Source organism: Convolutriloba macropyga, chromosome 12, assembly GCF_964194025.1.
Source record: "Convolutriloba macropyga chromosome 12, txConMacr16.3, whole genome shotgun sequence".
Classification (NCBI taxonomy): Eukaryota; Metazoa; Xenacoelomorpha; order Acoela; family Convolutidae; genus Convolutriloba; species Convolutriloba macropyga.
The window spans coordinates 15,473,655-15,491,540 of record NC_134479.1 but is presented as its reverse complement, the minus strand read 5'-3'; the positions used below and the strand labels follow the sequence as shown (position 1 = coordinate 15,491,540).

Below are 17,886 nucleotides of genomic sequence, written 5' to 3'. Positions count from 1 at the left end.
AGGTGCTACATGTGTTCATGCAGAATGTCAGTTGTTGGACACTCTCAAAGGCATTTTGCGGGTTTGGAGAGTTTTGTTTGTTTCGACTCTATTGAGATGCTATTTGTTTTTGATGAATTATAAGTGATTTTAGGATATCGCCAGTTTGTGTGGTTGGTTTTGTCGTTCTATCAGTTAGTGAAATCAATGACAGATTTCTTTTGCTCTCTAATGAGGCGTTTTTCTCTAATCTTGTTTTCAGAATTGAGTATTTTTCATTTTTTCCAGTTCTTGTCTTTGCTGTTCTGTCGTTAATAACAGGTCTCATTGGCTCTAAATGGATCATTTTTGGTTCTATATTATAGTTTAATGTTTTTATAACGGTTTTAACTGCTCTCACTGCTTAGTGTCACTAATGACGTCTCTCTGTGGCTATGTAATGAATTCTATTTTAGCCTATTTTTTGTTCCTTTTAGATGTAACTTTTTTAACTACTTCGTCACGTATTGTTTTAAAAACGTTTTGTTATTTTTTTTTAGTTTTTGCCTTTATGAATAGCCGCCGTCTTCTTCTCGGCAGGCTATTATTGCGCTCCTAATTGTTTTTACAATTCTAAATTAAATTGTATTTTGGCGCTTTTTAAAGATTTTTTCCCATATTTTCATGAGTTTTGAAGTCGAATCGAAGTGATGATATTGGTCACGCTGAAACAAGAAGTGGAGCGAAAAAGCGAGTGGTTTTGCATCGTGAACTTTTATCACTCTACTTTTGAAGTAGAGTGAGAAAACGGTGTTTGAACAAAAATTCGCTTTCTCTTTTGTGATTTGCTGTTCACATGCGGCAATGTGACTTTTTTCAGTCTGGTTTTCCAATCCATTCTTGGTCTAGTGTTTTTAATAGCCGCACAGCGATAGCTGGGGCTATTATTGGCCTTCTCTTGGTTTTTTATTTCGTCGTCATGATTTTTGTTACGACCATATGACGTCACAGCGACTTTTTGTTCATTCGTTCATGCAATTTCAACTGAATTGCATGTGTGACGTTATTTTTCGCTCTTAGTGGAGCGAGTTTTTGTTCATGCGCGTGATTAAATTTTTGGTCACACTTGACTTACCTCACTCTCAAAAATGACTTCCTCAATTTGAAATTGACTTTTATTTACTTTAGTTCAAAGAGATAAGGTCAAATGGGTGTGTGTCACTCTAAATGAAGGTTATTTGAGATCAACTAGTAGAGGCAGCAATAACTTATACAGATTTTTAATCAAAATATAACAGATCATCCTTCAATGAAAAGACGATTTTTTTGGTCTGTCTTTTTTACTGTTTTCTTAGACTGCCGATCTACGAATCTATTGCGGCTATTTTCTGGCAATCTGCCAGCTATGTTTAGTAAGTTTTTAGTACTCTTTTTTAAGTAAATTAAAGTTCTTTAAATTGTTTCAGGACTTGTCCTGCTACGTTTTTTTTTACTTTGGCGAATAAAAATTTTCGCTTTACCTAATTTTGCAATTTTTTTGACCTTTTAGTTGAAATATTTTTGATTTTTATAGGCGGGTTTCATTGTTCGCCCATTTTTCTGAAAGTGCTTTTAAACAACAGTTGCTCTGCAAGGATATCGAAAAAGAACAGAATCATTGTCGAAATTTCTTGATTCTTTCATCAATCAGTTTTATGCATTTTTTCTGTTCTTTCTATCCCAATCTGGTTTATGAGAATCACTGGCAGCTATTTTCCGGCACTCTGGTATGTTTGTAGTACTTTTTGTGGTCCTGTATTTTATTCTCATTGTTGATGGGTCTCATTAGCTATAAAATTAGGCATAGTTGGGACTTTAACGGTTTTGAATGATATCAATTGTTTCATTTCAGGCACAATTGGGGCTCTTTAACAGTCTCAAATCATATCGGCTTTGACTTTGACACTACTTGTTTTCAAAATAGGTTGATATTTTTCAATTTTCGTGTTTTTTTGTCATAGTGTCCATTACTCTCACTATTGACATTGACAGATCTTATTAGCTTTTTTATCAGAAAAATGTTTGCGCTTTTTGTTCTAGAACATTCTTTGGCTCTCTGATTTTTCATTTGTGAATTTTTGATGTTGCTCATATTCGAAAGTTAAGACTGTTGCTCATTAATAGCCGCCGTCAGCTTGTCAAGAGCTATTATTTAGGCGCTCGATTTACCTTTTGATCACGTTTTTCGTTTTACATAAGTCACGATTTTCCCGCTTGACTTCTGACTTACTTCACTCACTGTCTCAACTGAATGGATTTTAAGTTTTTTCACGCAATGTAGTGAATATGGTCGAAGTCAATATGCTTAATACAAACAATTGACACTTAGAAAAACTCTGTCAATTTCTATCTCTTATTTTTTTCTTTTTAATAGCCGCCCTCATCTCAGCCGGCTATTATAGCGCTCCTATTTTTTTTAACTTCGTCGAACAAAGTTTTGCTTTGCCTCATTTTGCCGCTTTTTTCAACATCTTGCGTGAAATCTTTTTGACTTCTCTAGGCTAGTTTCTCTCTTCTCTCATTCTGCTAAAAGTGATTTTGAACATCAGTTGCTCAGCAAAGCTATTCAAAATGAACAGAGTCAGTATAAAAAATTGAAGTCAGAAATAGAAACGGGATAAACCCATAAAGCCCAATTATAGATGCCCGCTATTTGAACGTCGTTCCTATAGGTCTTAGTTACCATCTCTAATGCTTATTGGTATTGATAGTTGCCCCTGTAGCCTCTCTCTAAGAAACAGAAGTATGTTCAACTACGAAATGCCATCAAAATAAATCTGACTTGAAAAATATTTTTGTACAAATATCTTTTTTTTCAATATCTTCTATTTTTTCAATCCCAATCATGCTTATTGGAATCAACGGCGGCTATTTTTCGGCAATCTGCGGGTATGTTTCTGTTTCAATCCCAATGTGCGTCAAGGGGGTCAACGGCGGCTGTTTTCCGGCAATTTGCCGGCTATGTTATAAAGTTGATGATAATTGTGATTTTGAAGCGTAAAGCTGAGTGGGTAAGATCTATCTCTCTTCCGAAAGGTCGCGGGTTGGAGCCCCTCCTTTGTCTGCGACCATAGTTATGTAGGTTTCACACCCCCTCTGAATTTATATTGCCCGGCTGTCATTCGCGAGCATTTCATCCGAAGCTGGTCAGTTTGTTTTTTTTTTTGAATTTTGGTACTAAATTTTTTTCGGAGCTGAGTTTTATCGCTTATCGACCTTTTGAAAGACCGCATCTTGGCATTTTGAAGGATTCTGTGTGTAACTGTTCTTGTCAGCCTAATATATGCCATTTTAGGTACGACCTAACACCGTTGTTAATATGAGTTGTAGATTGTAACAAGCAATGTGGCTTGTGAAAGTTGGATCACAGATCAGCCCGGTCTTACATAATCACAGCGAATGGTCCCACAAAAAATATTGTCGGAGTGGTTTATATAAAGTGGTAAATGGTTTAGTTAAAGTTTGATTGAGGAAATATATGACAACTAATCTCAATCGCTCAAATTTGAAAAAGGCGTAACACGCTATTTTATCTCACGGTTTATACCGTATGTTCGTGGATTTAACATTATGGGACACTTTAGGCATAGAATCCGGAAATAAGAATCGCTTCTCCTCTTGGGTACCAAGTATATAATCGCCTCCCCTTCTAAATTTTACTTTCTAATTGTTATGTATTATAAATTCCCAAGATTTGCACATCGGTTCTGATATTTAGTATCACTCTTATCACAATTATTGGTTGATATTCGGCTCCATGTGAAAATTTTAAGCTCTCTGGTCGGTCAAAAAAGTGCTCCCTGAATTCTATCGTAGAATGGCGTCTCCCTGTACGGGAGGCATTTTGCCGAATTTATCACAAGTATTTTATGCATAGGCTTGCGAAGAGATGGCGGGCATGGGATTTCCACGGGATAGATGAACGTTTTGATTTGAAATCAGTGTTCTTAATCTGTTCATTGATTGTTTACAGGATCGTTGTCTGGAGGTGCGAGAAGCTGCACAGGCTCTCTTATTGGCTGAGCTGAAGCACATTGGGGTGAAAGGACGTCAGAATTTAGTCGACATCTGGGCTTCTCATCTACCTGCTCTCGGACATGAAATGAACACTCAACAGATTCCACAGCCATCACCAATGCCAGTCCCACAATCTGTGGCATCTTCATTCTCCAACACACCCTCAGCCTCATCTAGTCCTAAGCATTCCAACGCAGGTAAATGATGAATTTATGGATTCAAACTAAATTAGGTAATATAGTGAATACGGTCGAAGTCAAAAGAGCAAAGTCAAAAGAATCGGGATAAACATATAAAGCCCGGTCATTAAGTATAGTGCGTTAGGTTATCAAAGCTCATTAAAGCGATTGCTAGCTGAAATTGGTATGATTATTAATAGCCGCCCTCATCTTCTCAGCCGGCTATTATAGCGCTCTTATTAAAATTCAAAGAATTTGAATTGTATTGGTGGGCTGTCTTTTAAGATCTGTTCACACATTTTCATTATTTTTGAAGTCAAATTGGAGTAGTGATTTTGGTCACGCCGAAACAGGAAGTGGAGCGAAAAAGCAAGTGGTTTTGCGGCGTGATTTTTTTTCGCTCCAAATTTAAAGTAGAGTGAGAAAATGGTGTTTGAACAAAAATTCGCTTTCTCGCTAGTGGTTTTTGTTCACATGCGGCAATTTGACTTTGATTTTTACTGTTTTTTTCGTTTTTTTGGATCGGATTTTTTTCTAAATGGTTTTACCAATCCATTCATAGTCCGTTCTAGGTCTAGTTTTCTGTTTAGTCAATGAAAATTCTTTGAATTGTACGTCAAGACTTGTCCTGCTATGTTTTTTTTACTTCGTCGAACTTTTGTTCGCTTTACCTTTTTGCCGCTTTTTCGACATTTTGCGTGAAATTTTTTTGACTTCTCTATGCTAGTTTCACTCCTCTGTCATTCTGCTCAAAGTCCTTTTAAACAGCAGCTGCTCAGCAAAGCAATTCAAAATGAACAGAGTCGTATAACAAATTGAAGTCAGAAATAGAAACGGGATAAACCCATAAAGCCCATTTTTAGATGCCCGGTACTTGAACTTTGTTCTCATAAGTTTTAGTTACTATCTATAATGCTTATTGGTTTTCTACTAAACCCTGTAGCCTCTCACTGAGAGACAGGAGTATGTTCAACTACGAAATGACATCAAAATAAATCGCACTTAAAAATATTTTTGTACAAAAATCAGTTTTTGCTGATATTTTCTTTTCTTTCAATCCCAATAGAGTTATGGGAATCAACGGCGGCTATTTTCCAGCAATCTGCAGGGTATGTTTAGCCTTCAGTTTAGAAACTGAATTAAGTGTAATTTTAGAATCTAAGCGAAGATGCAGAATTTGCACACCAAATAAAAACACTTCGATACTTAGAAAAATGGCACTTTGACTATCTCTTAATTTTTTTTTCTTGTTCAATCCCAATGTGCGTTACGTGGATCAAATGCGGCTATTTTCCGGCTATGTTTTGTCATGTGGGTTTTTTTGCGATTTTGCGTCACACTACTATTTGTCCGGCTGATTCGACTTATTGTCCTCAAAATGGGATAGCTGCTGTTGAAGCGTAAATTATTGGTGTGAAAGCCAATTTTACAAGGCTGGACTCCCTTTTATTTTTAATTTCTCTCAACCCAAGTTTGTATCAATTATATTAGTCCTGTTGTCTATTTAATGTGATCTTTCGCTTGTGACCTTTCCTACTCAAAACAGGCAACGTCCAGAGGGCATTAAGATTTCTTAGAGCCTTGCCGCTTACTAGTCGCGAAGTATGTGATTCACCGAAACTATTAAAGAGACATAAATTCATGGTGTGAAGGGTGGTTCTTAGAGGTTGACACCCCACCCCCTCCCCCTCCCCAACTGCATCCCCCACCAACTTCAACCACCTCCCTCGCTCCCATCCCTCACACTTCATTCCACCCGTAACCCCACACGCTCGACCGATCCCCCTTCAATTAAGCTGACGGTAGGCTTCCTAAATTGCAGGTAGATGCTGACGAAGCCAACTGCTTGTCAGTCGTTTGAGAGCAATTCGTTTGCAGGTGTTGAAACTTTGGTTTTGCGATTGTTGTTGAACAGAATCGAAGAGCGAAGGGAAGAGAGAGTAGCTGTTATTTTTATGCCTTTTTGAAAAATAAATGAGAAAGCAGGCGTGAAACATTTGCTGTAAGCGAGCTTTTTTAAAACTACGAGCGGCTTTTTCAAATCAGTTTAATAGTTTTAGCTTTATCGAGCCTGAGTAGTTTTCGTCAAATATTTTAACTCGTAATTGTACAATTAGAAGCGTTTTTGACAATCGGAAGGACAAATTTAGTCTTTTGTGGGTACAATTCTGAGATATTTGCTCTTTTTGCCGTTTTAAACGCTGTTTTAAACAGTTTTTGTATCTTCTTCAATTTGGTTTTTTTTTATTTTGGGAGGTTTTTTTTATTGTTGAGCTGGTGTTTTTTTGGTAAATTTTTATTGCTATATTTCTTGAGTTGTTTGGTAAAGAAAATAAATTAAATTTTGACAAATTTTGAACAGTTTTTTGAAATTTTCTGTTTTTTTCGTATTGTTTTTTGAAGTAGGTTTTTAATTGCTCTCGTAGAGAAGCAATTATTGTAAACGTGTGTCTTTTTTTATGCAAAATTTTCGCTTGACCGTTTTGACTTTTCGAGTGACTTTTAAGCCCTGGACTTTTTGCGTTTTGCGTAATCTAAAATTCCCTCTCGATCACAATTTCAAGCAGCTGAACTCAATTGGCGGCAATTTAATACCAAAGTGAAATGAAAAGTGCGCCGAAACGGGTGCCATTTTTCATTTTGAATCTTAATAGTGGTATATATTAACCTCTGTGGTTATTTGAAGCCCACTATTGAACTTCTTAGTCCAATTTAGGCTCCCCTCCCCCCCCCACTGAAGCAGGCTGCAATTGATTAGAGCTCTTACGAGAGCAATTCTTCCGACGTTTAGTCGGTTATGTTTGGGTTCGTTTGTTCATCGGCTGTCCTTGTTTTTTCTGAATTATGAAGTGGAGTGAAACTGCGAGTGGTTTTACGGCTTATTTTTCCATCTAGTTTCAACAGAAATTCGCCTTCTCAATTGTGATTTTTTTGTTCAAGTGCAGCAGTTTGACTTGCAGAAGCGTGTTTCTACTATTTTTTAATTCGTCACGTTTGCTTTCTTACTTACGTCATTCTCTGTTTCAACCGAATGGGGTTTAGAATTCATCCAGCAAGTTTGCGCGAATGCGTCTGATGTCAGAAAGCGAAATTAGAAGAAATTGTATGAACCAAGAAAGGCCGGTCTTATTAATTCGTTAATTGAGCAAAGTTACTTCGAGTATACTGCTGACTGGTCACAGTATTAAGCTTATTGTTTTTGAATTTGAAAGATGAATTCGCCATTAATGAAACTGCTGAAGAAATTAGGAGACTTTTTGTCACTTACAAAAAATTAGGCTGTCGTCGATTTTTATTTATAGCCGCAAAGCGATAGTTGAGGCTATTATTTGCCTTCTCTTGGTTTTTTTATTTCGTCGTCAAGATTTTTTACGATCATATGACGTCACAATCACTTCAAAGCTGCTCTTTGTTCACTCCTTCATGCATTATCAACTGAATTGCGTGCGTAAGGTCATGTTCAACTCTTAATGAAGCTAGTTTGCGTTCTTTTGCGTGATTAGGTTTTTGGTCACACGTGACTTACCTCACTCTTAGAAATGACTTCCTCGCTCTGAAATTGACTTTTCTTTACTTTAATTCAAAGAGATAAGGTCAAGTAAGTGCGTATCAAATTTAGTCTTTTGTAGGTACAATTCTGAGATATTTGCTCTTTTTGCCGTTATAAACGCTGTTTTAAACAGTTTTTGTATCTTCTTCAATTTGGTTTTTTTTTATTTTGGGAGGTTTTTTTTATTGTTGAGCTGGTGTTTTTTGGTAAATTTTTATTGCTATATTTCTTGAGTTGTTTGGTAAAGAAAATAAATTAAATTTTGACAAATTTTGAACAGTTTTTTGAAATTTTCTGTTTTTGTATTGTTTTTTGAAGTAGGTTTTTAATTGCTCTTGTAGAGAAGCAATTATTGTAAACGTGTGTCTTTTTTTATGCAAAATTTTCGCTTGACCGTTTTGACTTTTCGAGTGACTTTTAAGCCCTGGACTTTTTGCGTTTTGCGTAATCTAAAATTCCCTCTTGATGACAATTTCAAGCAGCTGAACTCAATTGGCGGCAATTTAATACCAAAGTGAAATGAAAAGTGCGCCGAAACGGGTGCCATTTTTCATTTTGAATCTTAATAGTGGTATATATTAACCTCTGTGGTTATTTGAAGCCCACTATTGAACTTCTTAGTCCAATTTAGGCTCCCCTCCCCCCCCACTGAAGCAGGCTGCAATTGATTAGAGCTCTTACGAGAGCAGTTCTTCCGACGTTTAGTCGGTTATGTTTGGGTTCGTTTGTTCATCGGCTGTCCTTGTTTTTTTCTGAATTATGAAGTGGAGTGAAACTGCGAGTGGTTTTACGGCTTATTTTTCCATCTAGTTTCAACAGAAATTCGCCTTCTCAATTGCGATTTTTTTGTTCACGTGCAGCAGTTTGACTTGCAGAAGCGTGTTTCTACTATTTTTTTAATTCGTCACGTTTGCTTTCTTACTTACGTCATTCTCTGTTTCAACCGAATGGGGTTTAGAATTCATCCAGCAAGTTTGCGCGAATGCGTCTGATGTCAGAAAGCGAAATTAGAAGAAATTGTATGAACCAAGAAAGGCCGGTCTTATTAATTCGTTAAGTGAGCAAAGTTACTTCGAGTATACTGCTGACTGGTCACAGTATTAAGCTTATTGTTCTTGAATTTGAAAGATGAATTCGCCATTAATGAAACTGCTGAAGAAATTAGGAGACTTTTTGTCACTTACAAAAAATTAGGCTGTCGTCGATTTTTATTTATAGCCGCAAAGCGATAGTTGAGGCTATTATTTGCCTTCTCTTGGTTTTTTTATTTCGTCGTCAAGATTTTTTACGATCATATGACGTCACAATCACTTCAAAGCTGCTTTTTGTTCACTCCTTCATGCATTATCAACTGAATTGCGTGCGTAAGGTCATGTTCAACTCTTAATGAAGCTAGTTTGCGTTCTTTTGCGTGATTAGGTTTTTGGTCACACGTGACTTACCTCACTCTTAAAAATGACTTCCTCGCTCTGAAATTGACTTTTCTTTACTTTAATTCAAAGAGATAAGGTCAAGTAAGTGCGTATCACTCCAATTAAGTGCATTTGAGGGCAGCTAATAGAAGCTGCAATAATTAAACGGATTAAAAAATTTAATATATCGGCATTTAATAAAAAGTTTTTTTTCTGTTGTTTTTATATCTTTTTGAAACTGCAGATCTAGAAACCTATTGCGGATTTTTTCTGGCAATATGGCAGCTATTTTTATTGATCTGAAACGAAGTTTGTAGCAATTATATTAGTCCTATGGTCTTTTTATGCGAATTTTCGTGTGATCCATTTGACTTTTTGGCCTCAAAAATGTGATAACAGGTAGCGCTCGGAGAGGACATTAAGTTCTCTTAGATCCCTAAGACTTACTATACTCTAAGAATCTGATTCAGCAAAACTTTTGAAGAGATAGTTCCGTGCTGTGAAGGGCGGTTCTTAATCTTAAAAGTTTGACCCCCATCGGTCACCCCACCCCCATCCACCTACCCCCCCCCCCTCAACGCTCCCATTGTCCACCTTTCTCCACCTCTCGAGTTGAACCCCCTCTCATCTATCCTACTACTGAAGCCAACCGCTCGCTGGTCGCTTGAGAGCAATTCGCCTGACGTTATTCGGTTATGTTACTGTTTCAATCCCAACGCTGGTCAGTGGGGTCAGCAGCGGCCATTTTCCGGCAATTTGCCGACTATGTGATCTGATTAAAACTGCTGAGTAATTTTTGTGGCTTATCAAATTCGTTTCTCTCCAGCTTCCTATTCGATTAGATTTCGGTCTGAAATTTTAGATTTTTAAGTGATTTTCGATGGGGCCATTTTATGTAGTACAAGTACTTTTAACCCCTGTCGTCACCTCAAAAAATTAAAGAACCCCGCCCCCTCAAAATTATGGTACTTTTACTGAAATGCTGGGGATGAAAGTTATTGGCCACAAAGCCAGAAGGGGCGGCTGCTGTACTGGTCTGTAATGGGAAAGAACCGATTTTTCATAATTTGGAAAAAGCTTGTTATTAGGCCTGATGTCTGGACAGGCTCCAATGAGCAGTTCTTATCCTCATGGCTCACCTGGAGCCCAGGCAATGGCAGATGCACATAATGACTCACAAAGTGCGGATGATGACGATTCTCTAGGATCTGTAACCGCTATTTCAAGTAAGCAGTTTTTGCCTTCAGAACGTTGTTGTTGAAAAGTTGTGAGCAATTAAATTTTTTCCACTATTTTTGTGTAGAAAACTGTTTTGAATTATTAGAAAACTTAGTTTTTAATTATCAGTAGTGCAAATTTTTTTTACCTTTTTGATAATGGTCTCAGACAGTTGGAGCAATCACAGCATATAGATTCGATATAACATTCGTGGAAGTGAAATAGTCGATCAGCCGTCGAAAAATCGGATCTAATTGCTTGTTGTAATCATATTGTTTGTTTAGGTGTATCAAACCTCACAGCCGCTCCTCAATTATCAAGACAAGAAGCCCAGAAGAGACAGGGAACTGCAATTGTGATGTTGGGAGTGTTGGGGGCTGAGTTTGGGCAGAGTGTGTCTGACAACAGTCATAGCAGCAGTCTGTCAGATGCTAGCTTCTTGGAAGGATTCTCTGGGGCTAACATGTCACTGGCTAGATACACGTGCCAGGTCATTAATATAACCCAACCTTATATAAGCTAACCTTTTTAGAGTAAAGCTGAGCCAGGATCGTTTAGAATAACGAGGCAATTGGAGGCTTTGTCATCGCTGTTTTTGGCTAGAATGGGAAATAAGAAAACTCTTAATTTCGTTGAAAGATTTTAGACTTTGAGTAGTTAATCTTTTGGAATGTTGGATCGGAGAGAGTGCACAAGACTGGGAATTTACAAGCAATGGCGATTAATGCCCAGAGAACAATTATTTTAAATGTATCTCAATGATACGACGGGCAAACATGATACGACGCGAAGTTATACGACGGGCAAAAATTTTGGTGGTCAATTTTTTGATAGTTAAAGGGTGTTCACGATTATATTTTTCTGTAAATCTGAAAAACGATTAGTAGTCACGCATTAATTGCACTCAAAATTGATTCAGAACTAAAACTAACGTTCTTAAAGATTTCATTTTTACGATTCTGTGACTGGTTGGTTACCTTTTGATTTAGGCACTGTCGTATTTGCTACTTCACCCTCCGCCCGGACCAGATAGACAGTATGGAGAGTTAAGAAGAGCTGCAATTCACCTAATTGGTCGAGGTTTCACAGTTTGGGAGCCTTACATGGACATCACTAAAGTCATTTTGGCTCTGCTCGAAGTGGCATCAGATACAAAAGTGGATTATGAACTGTTAGTTTTGGATTGTTTTCGTCGCTTTTATACACTCAGTTTTGAGTTGAGTGACACTTCAAATTATCAAAAACTGAGTGACCTACCATTTTGTGATCAATTCGATCTTTTTGTATTATGAAAATGAAATTGCATCATCGTTGTTTTCTATCATTGGAGATCAGGCTGGACTGGGTTAAATGGCAAAAGCTAATATTCTTCTTGGATATTTGTCTGGTATTAAGATTCAAAAGTTTTCTAGTTTCGACTTAACAAAAGAGAGGCACTAAATGTAGAGTGGCACTAAAATCTAGATTATATCAAGATCATATATTTGAACACTATAATTGTTCTAGAATGTTCAACGGTCTGCCTTTACTGCCGGAGATGGACTTGTTGCAGACTACACACTACACTCTCACTCAGATAGCCACCACTAGACCTGCTCTATTTATCACCAGTCTATCCAGAGAGATTGCAAGGTGGGAAGAATTTTGAAATAGGGCCTTTTCAATTTGTGCCCATCAGTAAATTATGCAGCCCCAGTTATAGACCACGTTCCGTTACATTGTAAATCATTATGTCCAATTTTGGTAAGAGCAATGGGGGTGCAAATATTAAATAAGCACGCAATAATGAAGTAATTTAGAGTAATAAACTATGAAATTTTAAATGTAAAACATTCACTTGGCCTCACCTCGTTTATCATGGCCACGCCCCAGCAGAATGTGGGACTTGATATTTTCATTTCACCACTTAAAATACTCAATTTCAGAATTGCAATGTAGAGTTTTCCATTGATGAGTAATATTAATTGACTAGTTGTGTTCTGGTAATGTAGATTCTCAGCCCTAATGGCAGCCACGCAGGGTCCCCCTGGCAACCTCTCCCACATCCCCAGTGCAGTACTAGCCAGATCCAAAACGGAGATCCTGCGCAATATTGAGATTCTAATGGACAAACAGCACCACGAAGTGGAAAAGTTATTATTGGAGGTAAGCACACTGAGCTAACGTTCTCGCCTGTTTTCCACCATCTCAATTTCGTATTTGAGAATTTATCGTTTTTTGCTATATTTACCGCCCTGTCCCAATGACATGTTGAGTCTGACCCCATTTTGAGTGCTAATTCGAATTCTCCAACGTAAGAGTTCGTTTCGTATGTTTGAAAACGTACCCATGTGATCTACAATTGCATTCTAGTTTTGTACGTTCAATTAGCAACTTTACTTGTTTCGTCGCCAGGCCATCGGGAGTGTAATGATAACTGGTTACGCAAAGTACATTGGCGCCAACATTCAAAAAGCTTATACATCGGGTGACGCTTGCAGCGTATAAACTCTAAAATAAATCAGTTGGGATAGAAATTAGGTTTGATAATTTCATTAATTTTATGCCAATAATGTGGGTGTGGATTATTGTGTTTTAGACGATGGACATAGTGATACATTGTTTGGATCCTGGTGTTTTGAAAAACAAAATGCTCAAAACTGTCTTCCCTGCTTGTGGAAAGTAGGTTGTTCTTTCCGTTATACGTATTTTCGTGTTATTGGATAGTAAACAACATATTTGTTTTCATAATGTTTTTCTGGGGGCTTTAAAAGAGCGTGTTTCAAAAAAATGTCTTCAATAAATTATCCTGAAGAGAATAATCTGAAGAGAATAAATTTACCTGAAGCAAGATTTCAAGCGTCGAATCTATCAATGTTGCGATAAAAAAAATGTTGCAAGACATCGATTTTGTAATGGCACTTAAAGGCATGTGAGAGTATATAAAGATAATTATTAATAGCCGCAAAGCCATGGCTGAGGCTCTTATTAATAGCGGCAAAGCGATAGCTGGGGCTATTATTGGCCCTCCTGGTTTTTTGGGGCGCTGTATTTTTTACGACCCGAAGAGGAGTAATGGTGACTAATTGCTCTCGAACGAAGTTCGTAGCAATTATTGTAAACGTCTTTTTTAGCAAATTTTTCGCTTGACCGTTTTTCGCTCTTCTTCGAGAACATTCTTTGACTTCTCAAGTGACTTTTTCACGCTTTCGTTGTACATTTTTGAGTGATTCTCTATTGCTCTTAATCCGAAATAAAGCTTTTTGTTAAAATAAAATTAATTGCAGCAAAGGTAAAATAAGCCCCTGATAGACCAGTGGACAGTGCTTCTGGTGAGGGATCGGGAGGTTAATGGTTCGAATCCTGGCGCGGTCAACTGTTTTTGCACACATAAAGAAAAATTTATCTAGGCTACAAGACCCTGAATTAAATTTCCTTGCTTGTCGATTTTTCCGAAATAGTCGTTTTATGTTTTCTTTAATCGGTGAATTCTGTTAATGAAAGCAGATTTATGCAAGTTTTAGCTTAACTTTGTCGGATAATGGTGCTTGCTTCAATCAACTTAGCTAGTATTAGTGCGTTTGGAGGCCTTTTTGATTATATGATTAAAAAATACTTTAAGGCTAAATTTTGAGCTATTTTTTTGCAATTTTGCACTTTTGGATGCTTTTAAAAGTTTATTTTAAAATTTTATTCCATTTTCATTGCACATAGGGACATTTTTGGTTCATCTTAATTGTTTTGGGATATAGTTGGTCTTTTGATTTAACAGATTTTAATTGTGAATTATATTTGCTAAAAAAACACGGAGCAATTTTAATCAAAATTTTTCCCATTTTCGTTTCTTAAGCGTTTTTCTATTTCTTCTTAATTAAGCATTTGGCAATAATTAAGCATTTGGCAATTTTTCTTCACTGTTAAACCTATAGCAATTAATTATACAGGCTATGCCACTGACAGTACAAGGTATAATACAACGCAATTGTTTCTGAAAAAAAATTAAAAATTTGTTTTCTTTCCGAGTTTTTGTTGTTTACCGTTTGTGTTGTTGTTGTTTACCGTTTCTCTGACTGCAATTGCGTAGTGCACTGATCGGACAGAAGAATTTATTGTAATTTGCCGGAATAAAAATAGAGAGGAAATATCTAGCTTTTTTGAAGTTAAACAAATATTTTGATTTTTTCGCATTTCCTCGGTTTTCTCTCTGTAGCTTTTTCTTGTTTTTTTCACACCAAAGGGTGGCCAGTTATTGACTAAAGATTATTTGTTTTTGGCAATAGTTGTTTCGGTTGCGCAGCTTGATGTGGTTTTATCAGATATTTTTCGAGATATCCCTTTTGGCTGTTCCTCTAGTAGATTTAATTAGCAGGCTAATTTTATTCATTAAGTGGTTGCCTAGGTCCTAAAGGAATATGTACTTCGATTCGGTTCCGGAGTCTTGCGGCTATGTTTCTTTGTAAGACCTGTTCACATATGATTTTTTTTATGATTTTTGAAGTCAAATTGAAGTGATCATTTTGGTCACGCCGAAACAGGAAGTGGAGCGAAAAAGCGAGTGGTTTTGCAGCGTGATTTTTCTCAATCTAATTTCAGAGAATAGTTAGAAAATCATGTTCGAACAAAATTTCGTTTACTCGATTGTGGTTTCTTGCTAACATACTGCATTTTGACTTTAATTTTTCCTAATGTTTTCAATTTATTGATAGGATTTTTTTCCGAGTGTTTTTCTGAAGATTGTTGTTACGACCATGTGACGTCCCAATCACTTGAATTCTGCTTTTAGCTCATTCTTTTATGCATTTTCAACTGAATTGCGTCCGTGACGTCATTTCTCACTCTTAGTGGGGTGTTTTTTGGTCACATGTGACTTGCCTCACTCTCAAAAATGACTTCGTCACTAAAATTGATTAATCTTTACCTTAGTTCAAGGAGATAGGGTAATGTGAGTGTCACGCTAAATGAAGTCCATTTGAGAGCAGCTAATAGAGGCAGCAATAATCAAAATATAACATCTCAGCATTTACTAAAGAAACTTATTTCCGTTTCTTTTTGAGACTGCAGGTCTACAAAGCTAGTGCGGCTATTTTCTGGCAATCTGCCGGCTTTGTTAGAAATGCGCGTGGAGCTTCAGAACTGAAAATCTCACTATGGTAGTCATCCATGCTGCATTAGAAGACAATCGTGCAAAGTTTGAAAAGTTTAAAAGTCTGGCAGTGCCAGAAGTTAAAATGCCAGAAAATGCTTTATGCATAGCCAGAACTTTCTCGAACCGCTAACCTAATTATATCGTCCGTAGTGCCCCCCCCCCAGCTTAATGGGCATATATCTTCCCCCTCCTCCCTCCTCCCTCCCCTCCCCTCCACTCCCCCCCCGGGCGAACGTGCTATTTCTTCTACGTAGTAACGTGCTATATAACAATACATAATATGCAATGAGGAACATGGGAGAGGTGTGAAACAGAATTGATCCAGCTACTTCAAGCAGAGACATGTAATCTATACTTAAAAGCTGTTTTTTTTTGTTTTTCATTGACAGGTTCCTCAGCATTGACCAGTGTGTGACAAGTCGTAGAGTGGCAGCTGGAGGTAACAGAAGTATAGTGCATCTATACGACAGCAGAGCTCTCAGACCACAGGTGATCCAGGGTCCGGACGAGAATGCCAGGATATCCTGTCTCTGCTTCTCACAAGACGGAAGATACCTGGCTACCTTTATAGCTGAGTTGGGAAAAATTCTTTTCTGGCAGGTCAGTTTCACCTTTTAATGGATAATCGGAAAATTTTTGTGGATTTGGATTTAAGTTAATAACAAATGTTCTCGAGGATTCAGGGCTATTTTACCCGAATCGTTGTAAAAACGGAAACGAAATTGTGAGGAAAATTAGAGTGATATGAATTGGGATCGTTTTCGGCTCTCGAATTAGGCGGGCTGGGCTGTTTTTTTTTTGCCGAATGTTTAAGTCTTAACGCTGTGTGAAATAATTTCAGGCCAATAGTTCTTTCTTCAATATGATAGCTGCGAACTCATTCCGAGTTATGAAAGTTGCTGAGTGTCCCCGATTGAACCCAACTACTGGACCCACAATCACAGGGCGCAGATTCGTCACCTCTCGAATGGTCATTATTCTGTTAAGCGATGGACGAGAGTTCAGATTCACTCTTTAGAAAACAATGAAAAAAATTTTACTTCCCTCTTGACTCCGGTGACTCATGGAGAACAGCTTAGAAAATGTTTGTTAAAGTTGCAACAGTGGCTAAAAGAATTTTTCATTTCAAATTCAATTGAATATTGGAACTCGTTATTTGCTGAATTATTGTGTAATATAGCAAGCAAACTTGACCTCATGAATTATTTGGACAATGTGTATTGCCTAATTCTATCTATTAGTTTTAGCTTGTTAGATAGAAATGTTTATTTATTAATACTCTGCATATATATCAAGTTCTAAATATATATTTGGTTTTTTCTTTAAATTTTTAGTTTTTAAATAGCCTACCTCATCTCAGTCGGCTATAATTGCGCTCCTATTTTTTTACAATCCAAGAATTGGATTGTATAGGTGCCCTGGATTGTATTGGCGTGCTGTCTTTATACAATTCAAAGAATTTGAATTGTATTGGGGTGCTGTCTTTTTACGACCCCTGCGAAGAGAGTATTGGAATTTGACACAGGAAATGAAACGCCTGAAATTTTTTTGCAGTGTTTTGGGCACTGAGCAAAACTGAAGAGTGGAGCGAAAATAGAGTGATTTTTGTTTATATAACTTTTCGCGAGAATTTGCGGTGTAAAAAAATTTCGGTTAACGAGCAAAATTTTTTGTTCTCATGTGCTTTTCAAAAGGTTTATGATAACGAATATGAGTTTTAAAATAATTTACGGTTTATAAGTAATATGAGAATTGACGATTTATGGTACCTAATATGAGTTTTATGGAAATTTGGAGGTTTTTTGATGTCTGCAGATTTTTTGGACAAATTTTATTGATTTTTCGCTCCTTGTTTTGTTGAATGCGTTAAGTGGAAATGCGTTAAGTAGTGAGTTGTTAGATACCAGTCTAGGTAGTATTAAACGTTTTTTTTGTTGAGAAAAACGATATCTAATATATTAAATGTAAGTCGCACTTGAGCTCAATGGTTAACAACGCTCCCATCTCCACATGTTCCAACGGTCTTTAATCATTCAGCCTACACTACCATGCTTAAGGTCGTGATCGGCATCTTTTTCGTGCTCATTAAGCTTGTAATATAGCAAAAACAAGCGAGGCAAAAAGCCATTGACCAAAATTGTGCTTATGTACAAATATCGGAAGATAACTATAGGCGTCGGCAGCGTACGGGGTAAAACCTAAGGCTGTTCAGTGAGGGGCATGAGTTCGAGGCCGATTAGGGGAGATAACGACTCATAATTCCCGCAAAAAAGTTGGCAATTGGTTTTCTTTTTCTCCCGTTCATACCTTCTTTTTGTTGTTTATTTACATTCTTCCCTTCATTTGTTCTGTTTCCTTTTCTTTCTCTCTCACTCTCTCTATTTGTCT

General features: G+C 37.1%; 1 protein-coding gene across 2 annotated transcripts in view; it reads left to right on the top strand.

Moving 5' to 3' along the window:
* LOC142350668 (WD repeat-containing protein 7-like) overlaps nt 1–16,825 on the top strand; it is a 134,740-nt gene extending 117,915 nt beyond the window's left edge. For both annotated transcript variants that reach the window (XM_075402596.1, XM_075402594.1), the window contains 9 exons: nt 3,971–4,211; nt 10,244–10,381; nt 10,658–10,863; nt 11,363–11,544; nt 11,880–12,005; nt 12,365–12,518; nt 12,952–13,034; nt 15,888–16,098; nt 16,340–16,825. In XM_075402596.1, the coding sequence (XP_075258711.1) occupies nt 3,971–4,211; nt 10,244–10,381; nt 10,658–10,863; nt 11,363–11,544; nt 11,880–12,005; nt 12,365–12,518; nt 12,952–13,034; nt 15,888–16,098; nt 16,340–16,516 (1,518 nt within the window). In that variant the 3' untranslated portion in view covers nt 16,517–16,825. The remainder of the gene's footprint in view (nt 1–3,970; nt 4,212–10,243; nt 10,382–10,657; nt 10,864–11,362; nt 11,545–11,879; nt 12,006–12,364; nt 12,519–12,951; nt 13,035–15,887; nt 16,099–16,339) is intronic.
* The last annotated feature ends 1,061 nt before the right edge of the window (nt 16,826–17,886 follow it).